The sequence below is a fragment of the Microtus ochrogaster genome, chromosome 5 (assembly GCF_000317375.1).
Source record: "Microtus ochrogaster isolate Prairie Vole_2 chromosome 5, MicOch1.0, whole genome shotgun sequence".
Taxonomy (NCBI): Eukaryota; Metazoa; Chordata; class Mammalia; order Rodentia; family Cricetidae; genus Microtus; species Microtus ochrogaster.
This window is the reverse complement of record NC_022012.1, coordinates 86,068,464-86,082,334: the sequence shown is the minus strand read 5'-3', so window position 1 is coordinate 86,082,334 and position 13,871 is coordinate 86,068,464. Positions and strand designations below refer to the sequence as shown.

Sequence of the window (13,871 nt, the reverse complement as noted above, 5' to 3'; positions counted from 1 at the left end):
TGTAGACCAGGCTGGTCTCGAACTCACAGAGATCCGCCTGCCTCTGCCTCCCGAGTGCTGGGATTAAAGGCGTGCGCCACCACCGCCCGGCGGATCACTAAATTCTTAAAATAAAACTCAAAAAAATAGATAAACTAGTATACGGTCTAACACTAACAGTAGACCAAAGAAATTAAGTAAAACCAAGTCATCTTTTCAAGGACTTAGTAGATGCAAGCTCTTCAACTGAAGTAGTTGGAGCGAGGAACACACTAACTATCAAGTGTATGACCTTACTTGAGACTTTCTTGTGAGCTAGATGAGGACCTGTCTGACTGTGGAAGAGACGCTATACTGCCAGAACTCTTTAAGTAAGTTTGAAGACTTTTCTGATATGACGGCTCAAGGGAATTATACAACGTTTCAGCTTCACCAGGAAAGTGGTTCCTGAGACCCATATATGTTCTGTAAAGAAAAGAAAAGTACATTAGTAACAGCTTGTCATGACCAGAGGAACACAAACTCACACCTCTTTAATGGATTCACTGTGTCAGTTGAAAATCGGGTAAATTGAGTGAATTCCCGTAGAAAAATTGCAGGTTTTTGAAAAAGCAGGTTTTGGTTCACAGCCTGGTGGTGTCACTAACAGTTCATGTAGCCCTGAGTGAGCCCCCAATCTAAGACTTCAGATGCATCTATGGAGACAGTATCACTTTTTCAGGAATATCTTTAGAATTAAAAAGTTAAAAATAAGCCAGCTGTGGTGGTGCAGAAGGCAGAGGCTGGTGGATCTGTGTAAGTCCAAGGCCAGGCTGGTGTACAGAGTGAGTCAGGTCAGCCAGAGCTACAAAGTGAGAACCTATCTCAAAAAGGGTAGGAGTGAGGGGTGCACCAAGAGCCTTACTTAGTGTTAGGAGCATAATACCTACTCAATAAATGCAGTTTTCTTATTGACAATGAAAGTGAATACTCTAATGGAAAGAGAATAATGATAATGTCCTATGTCCAGCAAAGAGTTAGTGGATAAAATAACAATTCTGCTGAAGTGTTAGTCAAACAATAACGGAGATATTGGTAATACAATCATCTCTAAATGTAATTCATTAAGAACAATAACAAAAATACCTCAAAGTATGTTTAATTAAATTTTCACAAAAATATAGAACAGACTACTTACTTTCTTGCCTCCACTCTGGCCTCAGCATCAGCATCATGAATTCCCTTCTTAATAGTTTCAACCAAGACAGCTGCATGCCTACACAACAAATGCATCTTTATGTTAATATTGTATTTCACCACGAATAATAGTTTTTCCTAAATGGTACACATCTACCCCAAAGGAGGGGGAAAAGTGGAAGAGTATTTAGTGAAATAATTAAGATTGTAGCATTTTCTATCTCTTTTTCCTTTCTCTTTGTAAAGGTAGAGTGTTGCTATACAACCCAGGAAGGTCTTGAACCCCAAACAATCTTCCTATATCAGACTCCAGAGTGCCGAGACTGCCAGTGTGTAATACAATACCTACCACCCTTTACTCTTTGAGATGAAATCTTTCTATGCAGCCTGAGCCAAACTGACTTAGTTCTCTCTCCCCACCCTTCAACTAGGTGGGATGACAGGTATGGCATGCTCAAAGATCATAGGAGTTTCTAACAATTTGCCCTAAACATATCACCCATATATTGCTACCTTCTGATAATTCAGTGACTATAAATCTCACAGTAATTATTTCTATAGAATTCTGACAACAGGTAAATAAATATTCAGTATTTAAATTTAAAACTTATTATAAATTTGAGGGTGAAAAATATTCGTATGGTTGGCTCTTCACTATCCTACAATTGTAAAAAATTATTTGTTACAAGTATGATCTAGCTCAGTGGTTCTCAACTTTCCTAACGCTATACGACCCTTGAATACAATTCCTCATGTTGTGGTGACTCCCAACCAAATAGTTATTTTCATTGCTACGTCATAACTGTAATTTTGCCAATGTTATGAATTGCAATGTAAATATCTGATATGCAGGACATCTGATATGTGACTCCTATGAAAGGGACATTCAACCCACAAAGGGGTTGCAACCCATAGATTGAGAACCATTGATCTAACCAATACATAAATACCTGCCACAAAACAAAAACTTGAATAAAAACCTTTGAATTACTTCATGCTTATGGTTTTAAAAAATCCTATTAAAAAACAAAGAAATAAAAAAAAAACCTGTAAGAGCTGTAGAGATGGCTTAACAGTTTAGAGCACATACTGTTTCTGCAGATGACTGGAGTTTGATCCCCAGAAACCACATCAGGCAGCTCATAGCTTATTGTAATTCTAGCCTCAGGGGATCTGATACCTTTGGCTGCCTAGGGTACCCATATTCCATGAACATACTCACACATACACTTTTTTAAAAAATTCTTTAAAAAAAAACTTTGAAGAATTCCATTAAAATAGAAATCAGCAATATACTCAAAAAATCAGCAATACACTCATAAAAATGCAGGCTATCTCTGATGCCTGGAAAATAAAAGTAGCATGAAATAATACTTATACAGCCCTGTACAGTGCTAACTAGCTGTTCACACTCTCCCTCATGTCAGAGTTACAACAGCTGCTGTCCAGTGACACCTGTCAGCTACTGTGGAGAAACAGTCCAACAAATTCTTGGTTTTTTGTTTGTTTTTTAGATATCTTCCTTCAAACAGGAGGCCCCTTTCTTACTTCTGACAAACCATTCACTACATGAGAGACTGCAGTTCAAGGAATCTACCTCTTATAATGCTTTTCAAAACATTTTCCTAATTCCACATGAAGGATGTTACATACCCTACTCTACCTAAGGGGCCATCACACAACCCACCAAAGCCATGCTATTCACAGCTCTGAACACAGGAGGACAGAGCACCTCAGCTCTAAGGAAGGAAGATAAGGGCAAAATCAGAAACAACGTAGAACATGCTCCTGTATGACTGCTGCCATGAGAAGGGGAATAAAATGTGTGTGTAGGGTGCCTACCTCTCCAGTGAATGAGTCTGCCACTCCTGCAGCAACAGATCTAAAAATTCAAACGAACGCCTGAAAAATAAATGCTAAATTACAATTAAACATACTGAGAAACACATTCACACTTTCTTTCAAAATACTTCATTTTGCCCCTGAATTAAACACACAAGACAGGGCTCAGTGATGAAGAGCTTCCAGAGGAACAGGGTTCAACTCTCAGCACCCACATGGCAACTCACAACTGTCCATAACTCCAGTTCCAAGAAATCTGATACCTTCACACCAATGCACATAAAACAAAGATTACCTTAATTAGAAAAAAAAAAGCCTAATCTAAATGACTTAATATTACTATGCTTGATAGCTTAAAGGGACTTTAAGTCCTATAATTTAATTTCAAAATATCCATTAAAAGTAAAATATTTATGATGGAGCCCAAAGGAATGGCTCTGCAGGGACACATGACTCTACAAAGTAGTCCTTTGACTTTCACATGTGCTATGCAGTCCCAACATACATTATACAGAGACAGAATGAAATATGCAGGGATAGCCAATAAATACATGACTGTCTAGAACTTTTGTTTATACTTAATTATGTGCACAAAGGATTTTAAAGCAAATTTATGTGTGTTTTCTCCTAAGCCGTCTAATTCTCAATGTCAGCCATTCTGTTCTTCATTTGTAGGTTTTGATAAAAAATGGGCTGTTAGCCAGATTTAACTATGGGCGGCTATTTTCTGACTGCTGAGATTTCAGAGTTGACCATAGAACTGGTAGTGGTGGCGCACGCCTTTAATCCCACTACTCTGGAGGCAGAGGCAGGCGGATCTCTGTGAGATCGAGGCTAGGATGGTCTACAGAGCGAGTTCTAGGACAGGCTCTAAAGCTACACAGAGAAATCCTGTCTTGAAAACAAACAAAAACAATTAAATGTATTACTTAGTAGTAAAATTTATACTAAAAACCTTTCCCGCTCAAACTTACCTCCTCACAGGCACTGATTTTGATGTACAGTTGCTTGTTATTAACGGTATAAGTCTGGGTACATGGGTATGCTGAAAAAGATATTTTAGAAAAGCGTGAAAGCACTGTGCACATCATGTAGTGCCTCTGTGTGTTTTATACGCAAGGGCTTAGCTATGGAATAGCCAGAAAGAGTTGCAAATCAGATCTACAGAAACCCAAATTCCCCATATCAGAGTAATAATGATGATGGTATAGTTTTCAAGAGAGAGTTGTGAAGTCACCAATATGTAATGAAGACAAATTGTTTTCATGCCCAGAAAAATCTGTGAGGTCAACACAAAGGGCTGTGTGTATGTAGAAATAATAATCACATGTCAGTGAGATCACAGTACACTCATTCTCAACTATAGTGAAGTGTTGACTGTAAACGAGCTTTCATTCTGGCTGAATTGCACACCTCTTAGGAGTCTAGTAAGCAATAGTTATTGCCCTCCAACTTCTAATTGTTAGGGCTTTCCTTTAGTGAAGTAAACACTAAAATGCTCATTATAGATAGAGAATCTATGCATGGATATGTGTCACCTATGGACTGGCACTTTTCTCATTCCTGATTTAGCTATTAAGTACTCCATTTCTGATATTTTATGAAATTATAATATCATTAACTTTTTCAAAATCTCTATGTATATAGCATCGTATATCGTTTGCTGCTTTAATGACTACCTACAACATCTGTGATAACATATACAAGTACACAAATATACCTGTATATATGGATTGTGTTCCATATTCAAATGAGTATATTTTTCAATATTCTGCATTTACATGTTTTATATTAACTATGTACTGCTTTTATTATCAGAAAAATAATTCAAAAGTAATTATCTTTCTTTTAGAGGTAAATTAATAATAATATGAATAAATTAAGTATATGGATGTGGTGGGAATCTGTGAGAAACCTACCCGAATAATAAATCTAATTGCTGCACATCCGGAAGTTGCCATGACTTTTGCACTATTGGGGACAAGATTAAAAAGTGTAGGTACAATGGCTTCAGCGCCGTGATCAAACTTGTTTCCCAAAACCGTTGAAAGGTGGCTACAAAGAAAAATAAAAATTATTTCAATATTAAAGACAGACAATTTTTATTTATTTGTTTATTTTGAGGAAGGGTTCATCCCTAAGGCTAGCATAAAATTTGATTTGTAGCCAAGGATGACTTTGAACTCCTGATCCTCTTGTACCACCTGCACTGTGCATGACTTAGGAGGTGCCGTTTTTCAAAGTCAGCGAGAGCTTAATTCATACTCCTGCCAACTGAGCTGCACCCCCACCCTCGAGGTGTCATAACTTTTCTTCTTCCCACCTAGTAACTGGCGATCCAAAGACAAAATATGGTGTTTTATTTATTTCTGTGGCATTTACAGCTGCTATATGATCACAGCATCAACCTATGAAAGCTAAGTAAACGTTCAATAAAATTATTACTATGATTGTGGGTTTTCTTCAGATATTTCTACTCTGATCCCTCAACAACCCAAAGTCCAAAATATTTTACACTTAAGTTCCAAATCTTACACAAATAAATGTTTCAAAAAACATTCCCTATTTTGATTATGATTAGTGGTACAGTTACTTTTTGTGGGGGAAGGGAGTCACAAATATTCTGACCTCTTTGGGGCAGAATTTAAGAATCCATTACTAAAATTCTAGTATCTCCTAAATTCAGTAATCTTAAGGACATCTGCAATTTCTTTCCACATTTGTAATTCTTCCTCTCTTCCTCACTGTGTGCGCACATGAGTGTAGAGGACAGAGAACAAGTTCAGGAGTCATCCTCAAGAATACCATCTATTCTCTCTCATTGGCCTGGGATCACCAACTAAAGTAGATTGCCTGGCCATCAAATCTTGGGATCTTCCTGTCTCCACTTAGCCAGTGCTGAGATCAGAAGTACACACGACACTCCTAATGCTGCACAGCAAGGTTACCCACTGAGCTCTCTGCCTAGCCCTAACTAGCTTCAGTTAAAACACTCAGAAAGGAAGTCGTTACTACTGACAGCTTTGACAATGCTTGTGGTATTAGTAATTTCAACATACACAGAATCTTTATTTGTTTAATGTTTTATTTTAGGGAGATAAGGTCTTATGTAGCCCATGCAGGCCTTGAGTTCATTCAAAGCCCAGGATGATCTTTAACTCTGGACCCCCCTATCTCCACCTCCGAAGTGCTAGGATTACATGTCTGCAATATGCTCAACAGTTTACCATCTTATTGCAAATACATGGTTGGGATATAATTTGTGCCTAAAATTAAGGTTCTTGATTCAAAAAGGTATTCAAGACTAAAGAGTTATTTACTAGTGTTCAGTTACACAGGCAGTTTTCCAATCTCTTGATTCCTAGGCAAAAAAAGTCCTCAAGTCTACAGTCTTCCTTTAAAGAGTATACGTTCTTTTCCAGCAGGCAGGTAATATGCCTGGGAGAGGCGAGACCTACAGCAGCTGGTTTAGTCCAATCTGCGCAAGGGCTTTTCTGGGGTCTCTGCAGAATGTTCTGGGCACTAACTAAGATTCTGGAAAGTCAAATGTAAAAGTTGTCCTGAATGAGCCCTGGGAACTGGGGTTTGCCTCCATGTTGGGAAGCAGTGGTTTCCCCTACTCCTCAGTGAGTTGTAGCTTTCACACATAGACTGGTATTTAGCTAGACCTAGGATCACATCGATTTCTATAGCTCTTGGGCGGTTTGTCTCTTTTTTCCACTGTTCTGTATACTAATCTTGGCTAGCCCAGATTTCTGAAACTTGAATCTGTTTTCCTAATTTAGTGAGATTGCCTTGCTCTATGTGAGTCCCTACCACAGCCTCCATCTTTAAGGCAGCATCAAGTCAGCAGTGACTGCTTTGTTCATTTCCATCTTTCAAGTTACTCAGTTTTGCTTTCACTGTACATTCCCCGCAAAAAGTTATTTACTCTGCAGTTTTCCTAGTCTGATTTTAAGTATATGTTGGTTCTTTCTTGAGAAGTATATTTATTGATTATTTTGTGTATGTATGATTGCCATGGCATACATGTCAAGAGGGGAGGACAACACTCAGGAGTCAGTTCTCTCCTTCCATCTGAGCCCAGGGGATTGAACTCAGTTTGCCAGTACATGCTCTTACCCACTGGACCATCTTACTGGTCCTTAATTGTGTTTTCCAAGATTACATTCACCAATTTCTGTTTTGTTGTTTTCCCAAAGATATATCATCATTTTGGTATATTGGTATCACCTGGCAACCTTGGTAACATCCTTTGGATACAAGTCATCTATAGAGTTCCCTACTACAAGCTAACGAGGCCACCTGAGCTCCCCTTTCTTGCACTCCTCATAATTTTTATATTCCTCCCCTTTTTTCCTTAGAACAATAACACAACAGTAACTAGAAGATGTACTGGAGGGAGCTTTGTATTCCCTGTCTTCAAATAATACTTAAATGAGCACACATGCAACAACACTCCTCAGGCAAGCGCAATGGTAAATGCGGTTTCAGGGGAAGAATATGAACACATAGATTGTGACAAACTAAGGTGTTATGATTCGAATTTGCTAAGATATCAGAAATGGGGTACTTCATTACTACATAGCCAAATTAGGAATGGGAAAAGTAAGTATAGCTGGTTCTAGACCATTCATTTTTTTTCCTATACACATGGAGTTGGCAAAAACAAACAAACAAACAAACAAAAAACAAAAACATACCCAGGAGGCTGGTGTTCTAAGGTTGGGGTAAAGACTACGGAAGGGATTGGACCCATGGCCTGACACATACTAGCTTAGCATTCCACCACTGTGTCATAATTTCAGCAGCAGAAAGACTTTAAAAAGTAACAGAAAGGAAGAGAGACATAATAATTCGTAATAACTGAATCCACACGTACAATAAAAATGATTCTGGGTCCCATATCAGCTTCTTTGGGGTGATCCTGCTACTGCTTTACTTACTGAACAATAATTCAATGATACTATATTCTACTGGAGTCATTCATAAAAAAAAAAAAGTTAGCATTCCAGGAAATGTGCATACCCTTCATCCCAGAACTTGGAAAAGCAGAGGAAGGCAGGAATCTGTGAGTTGAGGCTAGCCTGGTTTACATGGTGAGTACATAGTCTGTTTTAGAACATTATTTTAAGAAGTGTTACATTTGCTTATGCTATGAAATGTTTGTTTACTGATGCAAACCTGTGCTACATTCTTTTATGTTACATTTGTTTAACTCTGTAAAGCTGTGCTGCTTTGCTGCTTTTCCTGTCTAAAATACCTGATTATTGATCTAATAAAGAACTGAACTGCCAATAGCAAGGCAGGAGAAAAGATAGGCATGGCTAACAGGCAGAAAATAACTAGAAGGAGTATCTGAAAGAGGATCAAAGAGTGAGAAAAGAAGGGGCCAGACCTAAAATAAGAAGTAAAGAAAGGTATACAGAAGGCAAGGTAAAAGTCCAGAGGGAAAAATTAGATGGAATAATCTAAGTTAGAAAATCTGACAAGAAACAAGCCAAGCTAAGGCTGCACATTTATAATAATAAGTCTCTGTGTGATGTATTTGGGAGCTGGGAGGCAGCCACAAAGAATAAAGAGTAAAACAAAAAACACTGGACAGTCAGGGAGTCAGAGCTATATAGTAAGACCCTGTGCAAAAAACAAACAGAAGTCCTCAGCAGGAGAGGGATACACTTACGCAACAGTGATGCAAGCTTCTCTGACCACCTGGGATCTGAGATCCTTAGCAGACAGCTTAAGCGCTCCATCCAACAAACGTAAATGCTGGAAAAAGCAATCATATTGTGCAGCCCCAGCAACAAGCAGTGATCTGATTTTCTTAAGCTAAAAGAAAGAAAAATTTCATTATTGATAGAAAAGGTGACAGTCTACATCATCTAAACATTACATTTTTCTTTAAAGTGAACTATATGGGCTTCATTACACTTACATAACTAAACTCAGACATTTTAGTGGCACTGCATGCATCTTGTAAATAAACATATAAAACAACAAAAATCTTTCTAAAAACAGCATTACAAGTTTAGTTATACATATATACAAAAACAATACATTTAAAATTTTAAATTATTCATTATTTTTTAATGTACAGTAAAATTTAATTACCGTGAAATTTCTCATTTTAAAAGATTTAATTTGTGACATTTAAGTACAACCATAATGTGAGACAACCACAATTATTACTTATTAATAGCCTTCAATCCCTCCCCTGCTGTGTTATGTGGGTGTGTGTGTTTAAGCTTATACAAAGGCCTCACATACATGCTAACTAAACAAGACACAATAAATACATAATAAAAAACAAAGTGAGAAAAAGAAAAACTAATTTAAATTGAGTAAAGTAAAGAAACAAAACTGTGTTCAGCTGCACTACTGATAGGCTAAGTCAAACTTGCAAGAAAGATACTATTTTTCCATCAGAGGCAAAAACTTTACAAACTTGATAGTATACAGTACCAAAGAGAAAAGCTCATAAAAAATGTGAGTCAAATATGAAATTCTACAGTCTTTATTGATTGACTGAAATAAAGTTGAATGGACTCTTTTACTAAGAATCTACATGTAACTATTCTAGGCTATAGAAACAGAATTGTTACAAATATATGCAAAGACTCTGGACTCAGTTCAGTAGTGGAGTACTTATTTGATGTGGAAGTGTCATATATCTGTTGCTTTCATTGGTTAATTAATAAAGAAACTGCTTGGCCTGATAGGTTAGAACATAGGTGGGTGGAGTAAACAGAACAGAATGCTGGGAGGAAAAGGAAGTGAGCTCAGATGCCATGCCTCTCTCTCCAGGGCAGACGCGATGGAGCAAGCCACCAGGTCAGACATGCTGAATCTTTCCCGCTAAGACTGGTGCTACACAGATTATTAGAAATGGGTTAGTCAAAATATGAGAATTAGCCAGTTAGAGGCTAGAGTTAGTGGGCCAAGTAGTGTTTAAAAGAATACAATTTGTGTGTTGTTATATTTAGGGGCATAAGCTAGCCAGACAGCTAGGAGCTGGGTATCAGGAATGCAGCCCGCAGCTCCCTCAACAATTATTAACACCATACCAAAGCAAAAGGGGAGCACAGGACATTTATTACATTAAAGCTGAGCCTGCTGGTGACCCCTTTAGTCCCAGCAACCAAGGCAGAGGAAGGCCAATTTCCTTCAGTTTGAGGCCAGCCTGTTCTACAGAGCGAGCTGCTGTACAGCTAAGGATGCAGGGAGACCCTATCTACAAAAACAAAAGGATAAACGCTGGTCAGTGGTAGTATACACCCTTAATCCCCAGCACTCAGAGGCAGAGGCAAGTGGATCTCTGAGTTTGAGGTTAACCTGGTCTATATAGCAAGTTCCATATCAGCCAGGGCTACACACAGAGAAACTCTATCTCAAAAACAAAAAAAAAAAAACCCAAAACAACGACAAAACATATAAACAAACAAAAAAACAAAACAAAAATCTGTAAAATCATCAAATGAAAACAATAAGTTACACACACATGAAAGAATGTATGAACACATTTATCTGCATTCAAAAGATATCTGAGCAACTGTGACATGCTTAACACTATACCAGGTATACTGAATTGCTTAACATTTATACTAGGTATATTGAATAGGCATGGTTTGTTAAATAGAACAGAGCAAGGGATTAAGTATGGTTTAGTTTCTATGAAAGGAGGGTTTTTGTGTTTTTACACATGTTTGAAGGAACAAAGAAAATGTCAAACTCTAAAAACAATTCAATCTATTTCAAAGGAAAACAAAACTTTTAGGTCCAAGTTTATGCCTTTAATTTTAATCTTTGATGTTTCTCCATAGATCACCCATGACAAAGCTGTTACCTTTTTAATTATAATTTATGCTTGATTTAGAAGTGAAAGAAAATATTTCAACAAATCTAGAGCACTATGTTTTGTGTTAAGAACACAATAAACATTCAAAGATACAGACTTCTTTTTTTTTAATTATGTATTTTAACTTTATGTGTATCGGTGTTTTGCCTACATGTATGCCTGTGTGAAGGTGTCAGATCTTAGAGACAGTTGTGAGCTGCCATGTGGGTGCTGGGAATTGAACCCATGTCCTCTGGAAGAGCAGTCAGTGCTCTCAACCCCTCAGAGCCATCTCTCCAGCTGCCCAATACAGACTTGTTAACACAGAGGTGGAGAACAATTTGTAACACATCATGTCATAAAGCACTCTATCAGGAAGCTCCACAATGGGGCAGACGAGAGCACAGGGTATCTTTCCTGGCTGCTTGAGGATGCTGAGGTGCTCACTGTAATCTCGTCAAATCTGACATTACAAAACATGAAATACAACATAGAAGGGAGGTCAACACAAATATTATGTTAATATTCATCAAATACTCCCTCCAAGAAACCTACTGTAAATAAACTATTTCTAAGCCAAGGATGATCAAAATTTTTGTGACTCATTCATTCACATTCATTATATTCACTGGAATGTAAAGAGTCAGATGAATGGACACACTGCTGTGAAATTATGTCGATGCTAAAACATACTGAGCCTACAGGAGAAGCGACTTTCTTCTCTAGCAAGTCTTCATGACTTTAGGGTGCACTGGTAATGGTGCTAATAAGCAGCTAGGTGACCCCTACGAGGCATAGCTCTCAAACTCACATTTCCTTGTTAGTCAGCAAACAACCCAAGGGGACAGGCTAACCATGCTTGTGAGATAGGCACTGACATGATAGCAAAAATAGAAGAAAAACTTTATCTAAACCTGACAATGCCTATTACTTCCATTTTGTTTCCCACAGAAAAATGTTGCCCATCAAATTCTAATTTACTATTGCTATCGTCACAGCCGAATATATGTTCTCTTTGGGTTTTGAACAATAATGCTGCTGAGAGGGTAAGAATATAAAGAATGAAAACTTACTGCATTGGCACGTTGGTCCCAGTCATGTTTGTCATCTGACAAAATCTCCCTGATCTTATTTAACGTTTCTTCAAGTTCCCGACTAGAATAGATCTTAAAAAAAGATTGAAAATTTAAACAACAAATTTCATATTTAAAATTATAATAAAATTTCTTAAATAACATAAATATAAGCACTGGTGTTTGAAATAGTTTATATTTTATATAAACTTTTATATAATAGGTCATTTCATACTTTTGCCACCAGTAGAGACAGTTACATACAATAGATGCCCCAATGTTCTTCTCCACTGCCCTTTTTGCCACTTGTCCCCACATGAACAACCTCAAATATACTTGTAGAACGCTTCCAATGGAGACACGTCCAAACAAAAAAGGAACAGTTTCTCAAAAACTGAACAAATATACTATTACAACACATTGTTGGAAAGACATGCTTTATTGTTTGACATAGCCAGAACCTGGAAAAAACCTAAATGCCTCGCGACTGAAGAATGGATAAGGAAAATGTGGTGCAGTTACATAATGGAGTACTACAGAGCAGAAAAAAATAATGACATCATGAAATTTGCAGGTAAAGGGATGGAGCTAGAAAACATTATTTTGAACGAGGTAACCCAGACCCAGAAAGACAATTATCACATGTACTCACTCATACGTGGTTTTTAAACATAAAGCAAAGAATACCAGCCCACAAATCACAATCCTAGAGAACCTAGACACCAATGAGGACCCTAAGAGAGACATATACGAATCTAACTACATGAGAAGTAGAAAGACAAGATCTTCCAAGTAAACTGGGAGCATGGGGACCTTGGGAGAGGGTTGAAGGAGAGGAGAGAGGCAGGGATGGGAGCAGAGAAAAATGTAGAGCTCAATAAAAATCAATTAAAAAAAAAGAAAAAGACAAGACATGCTTTAATTTAGTGTTGAATAACAACTATTTGAAATGGCTCGTGCCAGAACTGACTAAGCACACATGTGTGTCACTTACCATGTGTCACTTCAAACAGGAAAGCAAACCTCAATCAAAACAGGTTCATCTGGCAACAGTTTACAATACACTACATTTGTTATATATTAAAAGCACTGTATTTGTAAATACATAACAAATATATTTATGTTGTATATATTTATAATATATAATAAATGTTATAATTATTATGAATACCATGTCTAATTTTAGTACAAGGTACTATCCTGGAAGACAATGCAAAGACACTTTCTAAACCATGAAAGAAGGGAAAGGTCAACTTAGAAATTCACTTCAGGAACTCCGTAATTTTTCAAAGCCATCTCTTATTGGGATCCCCATGTTTCTTCTAGGTATACAAAGAACACTGGGTTAGGAATCTGCTGTAAAATTACTCCTTGGTTTCTAACCTCTCTAGCTAACTGAATAATGGTTTCTACATAAAGAACAGTGGAGGATCAAGTGTTAGAGGAGAGATTATAATTCTAATTTTAAACAGGTTGTGTTTGAAATGTCTGAAAGACTCCTAAAAGGAAATGCCAAATAAAACAATGATTGTAAATAAATGTTTCTGATGCTTAGCAGAGGTCTGGCTTAAAGGTAAAATTAGGTATAATCAATATAATGGTACTAGATAAAGCCATGATGTTGAAGGAAGTCATGAGGCAACAAAATAAAGTAGGAAGATAGGGTCCAGGAGTAACCCTTAATAAACACTTTGAGAGTCAGTTGGCCAAATAAAGGATCCATCTGTGAAGGAAATGGACATGAAGCAGACAGACAGAAGAGAAGTAAACTAGGAAAACAGTGTTTCACAACTATTACAGCAAAACTGCGAACCAAGAAGACAAAAATCCCAGTATGAAGCCAGGTGGTGGGGAAGGCATGAGCAGGCAGCTGGCTCTCTGAGTCTCTGAGTTCCAGGCCAGCCTGGTCTTATAGAGAGAGGTCCAGGACAGTCGGGGTTCCACAGATAAACCCTGTGTTGGGGGGG

The 13,871-nt window shown here is 37.5% G+C and overlaps 1 protein-coding gene across 31 annotated transcripts in view; it reads right to left on the bottom strand.

Moving 5' to 3' along the window:
- The window catches only part of Clasp2 (cytoplasmic linker associated protein 2), a 189,055-nt gene that overhangs the window by 82,677 nt on the left and 92,507 nt on the right, over positions 1 to 13,871 (bottom strand). For all 31 annotated transcript variants that reach the window (XM_026779561.1, XM_026779564.1, XM_026779560.1 and 28 more), the window contains 7 exons: positions 11,905 to 11,997; positions 8,681 to 8,826; positions 4,917 to 5,052; positions 3,972 to 4,042; positions 2,998 to 3,057; positions 1,157 to 1,234; positions 277 to 444 (listed from right to left, as the gene is read on the bottom strand). In XM_026779561.1, coding sequence (XP_026635362.1) covers positions 277 to 444; positions 1,157 to 1,234; positions 2,998 to 3,057; positions 3,972 to 4,042; positions 4,917 to 5,052; positions 8,681 to 8,826; positions 11,905 to 11,997 — 752 coding nt within the window. The remainder of the gene's footprint in view (positions 1 to 276; positions 445 to 1,156; positions 1,235 to 2,997; positions 3,058 to 3,971; positions 4,043 to 4,916; positions 5,053 to 8,680; positions 8,827 to 11,904; positions 11,998 to 13,871) is intronic.